Below are 7532 nucleotides of genomic sequence, written 5' to 3' on the forward strand. Positions count from 1 at the left end.
TTCGGCCGGGCCGGTTTTATTGACCCTAACCGGGATGACGGACAGTCGAAGGGTAGACACCGTGGTTTGAATTAGAGCACGGGGAGTAACCAGTACACGCGCAAGCACACACAACCTCCTCCCCGGAGACATTTCCTTCACACCGCTAAAAGAAGGCCAACACATAAAGTTTATGAATCGGCGTGAACTTCGACCAAAGAGGGGTTTAAATGTATGGGGTCTTGGAAATTATATGGACTAATTTGGAAACCAAGTTGATGATTGGTGAAATAGTAAGGAAAACGAAAAAAGAATCATCCTTTTAGTGTCCACATTGAACTATTGTAATTGTTACAGGGGATTAGGAACAAATCATTTAGGGTTCACTCGGTCGTAAATGTTGTCTTGACGCCCACGTTAATTACATGACCTGTGTGGACACCGGCTAAACTCCAGTGATTAGTAGGTCTTTCTTGGGCAGTGTGGGACACACCCCACGCAGAAATTCACCTACGGTTGGTTTTTGGCGAAAATTTTTCTTTTTTGACGGTCGTTACAGAACCGTTGGATTGAAAAACTATTTTACATGTCCGTCATTGGTGCAACCAGGTTTATGGTTAACAATTTCAAAATGGAGGAAGTTGAAGAAGAAAGGGTACCGTGAAACCTTGAGTTTCATCACTCTAAACGGGTTGACAATACGAATAAGATCATGATGAAATGGTGTAAGTGGGACGTTTAGTGTATATACCTTGCCACCGTAACTGGACAAAAACTGGAATAGGAAAGTACAGTTTCGAAATGTCATAATTGGCCTTCGTGTCGTGCTTTTTACAGTACTACGGCTTCCACAGATGACTTTTTCTTATCGATGTTTTGTCAAAGCACTTAAGATATTCATTGCTATCGGGATGTTAAGAGCATTCCATGGAATATAATAAAAAGTGTATCTCGAGCCGGTTTCTCAAACTTACCTACCTCACCTTTCTTTTGTATTCTTTTTTGAATGCTAAATAGTTTCTTAAAAGTACTTATTTTTATTATCTTTATTTTAACCTACTATTGCAACTTTCTTAGATTGTTTATGTTCGCACCAGCAGACACCAAAGCAAATTCCTTGTATGTGTAAACTTACCTGGCTATAAACTTGATTCTGATTCTCATATAGAGATATATATATATATATTCCTATATATATATATATATATATATATATCTATATATACATAATGAATTCAGATGCTGATCTCTCCCATTCCCCATGCCCGTGTAGTGAAGTTTATAGTATATTTGTATCCAGCCTTTGATGTCTGATCGCCTCCATCTTCCTCCAGGTCTTCTCTCTAGTTGATCTCGCACGCTACTGTACGGGGGTGTGCCTCCAGATCGCCTCCCATCTGCGCATCCGAGTGTTCAGCATCACGGCGCAGAGCCACGGCAAGCACGACTGACCGGTTGCCCGGCGGGAGGAGGCGGGGGGGGACGCAGACCTCTCCCCGCTCCTGAAAGCAGGCGATGACGAGGATAGACCTTCCTCTGCCCTGAGCCACTGCAGCCTTGACAAAGTGACCACATCCGATTGAAACTGCCTCTCTCACAAAATGGAAACATAAAACCAACTCATCACTACAAACCAAAAAAAGGAAAAAAAAGCATGGATCAAGATATTGAATGAAAAAAGAACACGGAACCAGAGCTTCCCTCAATTTCCTCATTGGCTGTTGTAGCCAAACATATTTTAATTTAGACATAATTGCATGTTGTCAGAAAAATAAAGTTTAGATTGTTACATCTACTCCCTGCTTACTCTAATCAAATACCAAAATCTTTAACAGGTACTTTATAGTTTGGGCAAATATCAAAGCATTTATCTGCTTTAAATTGTGTTTGAAAATCTGTTATGTCATTTAAATACATAAATATATAGAACTGCAAATGAGGTAAAGCTCTTTGATATATGCCCATACTAAATGCAGTACCTGAAAGTGTTCTTAATTAGTTTTTATTTATAAAATGAATGTTACTCAATCTGGCATTAATCAGGGCTTAAAAATGCAAATTTAAATAATAAAAACCTCAAATATTATCCAATGAAGTTTGCAATGTGGACTGGCAAGTTGTCAACGCGCTATGTGACGGGGCTACGGGCGGTGTTAGTGTTGAAACATTACGACGGCTTTTCTATCAGGCCTCTCATACAAACTTTTAATTCATGTTTTTATTCTCAGTTACTCGTCTCATATTGCAATCCTGGAAAAAGAACGTAAACACACTCACCTCAGCCTCTTAGAGCGCTGTCGCCTGATGAAGCACTAACACTCGACACGTACTGCTTTCTCTGTTCTTCTCCCTGAAGGGCTAATAGTTAATTATTTGTGATTGTACAGAATTCAACTGAAAACGCCTTAAATATTTTTGTTGTAATTACTGTTTAACTTGTGAATATTTAAAACAGCTTTGTATGTGTTTTTTTTTCTCCACTGAAGTATCATACCAGACAATAGTAATAACACGACGCTACTGGAACTGTTCACTCATGGTTTCTTCACTTATTGTGTCATGTATCGGTGAGCGATTCATTTGGTCCTTGAAAGATCTGTTGGATTATCAGTAATTTTGCATTTATTTAACATTACTGAGTTCCTGTAATCTGATCGACTCATTATTCAGGTTCATTTGGATCAAAAGGGATATTTCTGTAATGCCGCTTAACTATATATAAGGGTAAAGACAATGGTACTCTTGAGTTTTATTTTGGAGAAATAAAATGATCTTCCTCTGAGGTTCTGCTCCTGCAGGATATTGGACATTGAAAAGCAGCATGTTCTAAAAAAAAAAAGATGATTTTGCATAATTGACGATGGACTTTGGAACTATGCATTGAAATGTACGACTTTGATTTCAACACCATGTTGCACTGTTCAATAATAACAGTAAAACACCTTTCTACTAACAGAAACTGTATGGGTGGAAAAGATTGTAATAAAGAAAAATATTTTTCATGTGGTGCGTTGTTACTGTAGCTACTGGTGTTAGCATATTGGCGTTAGCATTTAGCTGAAAGCATTGATGTTCCTAAGTAACTGGAACTGTATATCTGACAGAGCTGTATGTCTTGTTTTTGAGAAAGTTTGGATATTTTTACCTGTTTGAGTATCAAATAACTTTTTCTTTTTTTTTTAAAGTATCTAAGCCAATAAGTCAACTTCAAAGATATAATATCAAGATAAGCTTTTTGAATCTAATTACATGGTTTCAGAACAAAGGAATACATTATGGTTGTTACCATGAATGCAGTGTTGTTCACATTACAATATCAAAACAAACGTAAGACATAATGAAGTAGCACAAAATATAAAAAATCAAGTACCTCAAAGTGCACTTGAACAAATGACAAAAACACCAGGATAACTGAAACCACATTTTATTTCCGTCAGATGAGTCACTGAGCTGATTTTCCAGATATGTAGTTCACTGCTGCTGACATCAGAGATAATACACGTGACCGTTATGGCACGTGCATTGTCTGAGGCTATGTTTACATTCTGCTTTATTTAACATCAGATGCATCAGTCACCGGCTCACTGTCACAATAATACAATCAAAATAAGTTACACAACATGCTGAGGGGTCTGAATTTCAGACAGTAGCGAGCCTGTTGAGTCCCACAGAGACACACACACAGGTGGCTATGAACGCTGTAGCACCACGAACATGTTGCTCCAACAATCATTTACATTTGTACCACATTTTAAACCATATTATCCCATTCATTCTCATTATAAATCCTTAGATTAGGGTGTGAAACATTTAAAAAACAACAGGAAAGAAACAAAAACGTTCAACAAGCAGGAATGAACAAAGGCACTTCAAGTTTTCATATTTTTTACCGACACAATTATTTGATTCCCCTTCTATATACCTTTTCCTTCATTTTTATTTTTTTTTTTAAATGAAGCCATAGCGCTAAAAGCCAATCATATCCAGAGCTGTAAGTACCAAGCTTTTCGTCAGGCGATAATTTCTTTATTCTATTTATTGTTTTGTCTTTAAAAAAAAAAAAAGGGAAAAATGCCCCTCATGATTTCTCGGCAGCCAAGATGACTTCAGATGTCTATTTTAGTTTGAACAATGATGCAAAACCTGATTATAAAGAAACATTCGATGATAAAAACTCATATTTAAGAAGAACATGTTTGGCATATTGCCTTGAAAAAGTGACTCAAATGAGCAATCAATTAGGAAAATAGTGACATTAATCAGTGTGAGTTTGAAACACAGAAGTTTGTGGATATTGTGGTAGAACGTGCTTGCTGCATACACACCTGCATACACACCCACAGACACACACACACACACACACACACACAGAGCCCTGACCAGCTGCTGTCAAATGCTTCACACTTTAACAGCACATCAATCACAGGGTGGTGAGGGCAGGACATGAGGAGGGGGGTGCAGTGTGGAGGGAGTGTTCTGTGTTTGTTTGTGTTTGTGTTTTACAAAAGTCTCAAATGCCCCCCAGTGGAGGAAAAGAAGAATTGTACGCTTCTTCTTTCTGGCTGTGACTCCTTTTACCGGACAGCCCCATCCATCATCTTATGAAAAAATGTTTCATCACAATCTCACACGAGTCTCTATCCTCTGTCCGTGCTGATGCAACACAAGCAGGCGGGATTTCAGACTCCTGTTTCCACCCGGTCCGAATCCTCTCCAATGAGCAGGAGAGAAAGGGTGGAGGTGGTTGAAGTGCAGAAAGAAGAGGAGAGGGAAGTCTTCCTCGCTCTCACACCCGCTCAGGGTTGCTGTCCTTGTTCACTCTGCGTCTCGGGAACAGCTTCCGCTTTAGAAGAATCAGCTGCAGGGAGAGGGGAGCGGAGGAAATTACATAATGAGAAACAACATGCAACTAGGGAGACATCAAAACTGTCTGTTAGCAAGAGGATGACTGGCAGGGAGTTGAACGAGAAGATGGATAGCACTCTCCTATACGTCCATTCAATATGGAGCTACTGTAGAGCTAGCAACGCGGATTTATGTATGTTTACTGCAAATGTGTATATTCCGTATATTTTGCATGTATAAATATATGATACTTCTATGTTAGATCTATGTAAATCATTATTATTTTGGTGTATTTTTATTTTCTACTTAAAGGTAGGGCAGGTAAGAATGTAGAAGTGCAGCTCGAGTGCGCTAGAATTGTAGAAGTGCAGCTCGAGTGCGCTAGAATTTTAAAGTACGAGGCCGAAAAAAATCTGCCCCTTCCTTCAGACTTCCTTACAGAGCCCCTCCTCCAACACACACGACACGAACGTGCACATGACCAATGAGGGCACGAGATAAGTTTGTGCACAGATGGAAGGTTGACAGGCAGGTAGGCCATCCAGTTACTTTAGCCAGGCTAAAATGATTGGTCNGTTATGAATTGTAAGGTGTCCTTGGGTGCTTTGAAAGGCGCCCCTAAATAGAATGAATTATCATTATTATTTATTATCTGAAACGATGTAATAACTTTTAAAACTTTTTCCAGTCACTTGCCCCATGCATTCAGCAGCAGCAGGCCATTCACTTTGATTTTATCCCGTTATGAAATGTCATAATTTCGAAAATAAAGAAATACTACATAAAACGTTATCTTGCAGATTTTATCTATCCATCTCCGTTTCTAACTTTCAATATATTTTAAAAGAGATCTCTCTCTCTCATCTGCGTGTGGGGGCGGGGCCTCACAGACACGCTGCATCTCTCTTTTGCTCAGAGACATGCTGCAGCGCTGTGCAGTGTGCACACAGTTCTGCCGGTAATGAATATTACATTTTGTGAGGAATCTTTTCCACCAATAATTCCAATAAGTATTCCAAAATGTATTCACTTCAGGTTTACGAAAGTAACTGTTATCAGGTTACTCGTTTTTCAAATGTAACGCCAGCTGAATACAGTTAGCCTACTTGATTTGTGTATTCTGATTTACGTAACGCCGTTACATTTATTCCGTTACAAACGGATGAGAATGTCTGGCGGGCCGAATGTGGCCCGCGGGCCGCCAGTTGGTGGTCACTGCTGTATGGGATCGACCGTATAATGAACCCAGGTGCTATATTTTTTATAGCCATGATGTTCACAGCCACAACACATTACATGTATGATATAATTACTAGCGCACAACTATAATTAAGACCCCATATTATACTATGAAAACGTCAAAATATCCCAAAACAGAATAATACTAACCAGATTGAGCACACCTCCATCGCAATAAAACAATAATACAGTATGCACTACAGGGTGTTTATCAGAAGCAGATTCAACAGATTTGAAGAAAAATATGGAATAAGTGCCACTTGTATATTTATAAATGTTCGACATCAACTTCCTACTGATAATCATTTCCTGCTTTAGTCTTATTTTTTAAGGGCTGCAAGAGACACATATACATGTATTTTAATAAACGAATCTGCTGCCGGTATTCGTCAAATTAGTCAACACAACGTCACATCTGCTCGGTTCAGGCGGGAGGTTGAAAATAATAAGCGCTTCAGTTGGCTGCTGTGTAACAAAACTAACATGCTAGTTAGCTATATCAGTACTAGAAGACACAATTCACTCGGTGAATGTACCGTTAGCATTTGAAACAATTAAAGCTAGGTAAGGCTAACAAACATTAGCTTGTGTTTCAGAAGCAGCTAACCCAGCGTTGACGTGGTTAATGTAAACTGGATAAACAAACAATGGACCGACCACCAAGGTTTGTGAAGACCTTTTTAGAAACCTAACTCTTTACTCGTCTGATGTTGTTAATGTTCATTAACGCTAACTCGTTGTTTATCCTTGACACACAGGAAGACAAAAGTTGTGAATTACTCTGAAGCAAATGCCGTTGATGATGGTAAGAAATGATTGGCCTTTTATTCCTCAAATGCATATTCACACCATCATGTAAAATGGAAAAGTTAGGTTTAACGGATAACTGTTGGACAGGTTTTCTTTATTATTCCATTTGCAATAGCAACATGTTTGAGCTTCAGATTTCCCATATTCAGTTAGGGGGCAGTAACAGGATCTTGGTAAGCAAACTCATACATTTAAACAAAACTAAGTAGAGGGACAATTGTCATACATGCCAACCTTTCCAAATACAAAAGAGGTAGGTTTGCTCGTGGCAAATGTGCACGCCCAAATTAGGTAATCAGAAGAAATGGAACCCCAGTAATTACATGTATAAACCATGTTTTTAACATATATTGCATCATTTTATGCATTTTTCAGAAAAAGTGGTAGTTAAACAGTGACATCAACGACATGTTTGGTCTGTAAAATGTCCGAAAAGTAAATAATGGGAGATAAATATCCCAAAGTCTCCACATTTTATTATATTTTTAATGTGTTTCTGGTCCTCTTTCAGTTGAGACAGTGTAGATGAAGGATGTGTCAGGATGTAGAACTCTTGTGTGAACATTAAAGCCAGGTTCATATTCTTGTTTCATGTTGATGACATATTAGAGTCAAAGGTTTGCACAGAGCGGAATATCTTTGTGTTGCGCCATATATCA

General features: G+C 38.6%; 2 protein-coding genes across 3 annotated transcripts in view; one reads left to right on the forward strand and one right to left on the reverse strand.

The window, feature by feature from the left end:
• chpt1 (choline phosphotransferase 1) overlaps positions 1 to 2981 on the forward strand; it is a 15150-nt gene extending 12169 nt beyond the window's left edge. Inside the window, exon 8 of the mRNA XM_010776550.1 lies at positions 1314 to 2981. Coding sequence (XP_010774852.1) covers positions 1314 to 1430 — 117 coding nt within the window. The 3' untranslated portion in view covers positions 1431 to 2981. The remainder of the gene's footprint in view (positions 1 to 1313) is intronic.
• Positions 2982 to 3387: 406 nt separating this feature from the next.
• gnptab (N-acetylglucosamine-1-phosphate transferase subunits alpha and beta) overlaps positions 3388 to 7532 on the reverse strand; it is a 24384-nt gene continuing 20239 nt past the window's right edge. For both annotated transcript variants that reach the window (XM_010776576.1, XM_010776575.1), the window contains exon 21: positions 3388 to 4837. In XM_010776576.1, coding sequence (XP_010774878.1) covers positions 4766 to 4837 — 72 coding nt within the window. In that variant the 3' untranslated portion in view covers positions 3388 to 4765. The remainder of the gene's footprint in view (positions 4838 to 7532) is intronic.

Source organism: Notothenia coriiceps, unplaced genomic scaffold, assembly GCF_000735185.1.
Source record: "Notothenia coriiceps isolate Sejong01 unplaced genomic scaffold, NC01 NC01_scaffold00017074, whole genome shotgun sequence".
NCBI lineage: Eukaryota > Metazoa > Chordata > Actinopteri > Perciformes > Nototheniidae > Notothenia > Notothenia coriiceps.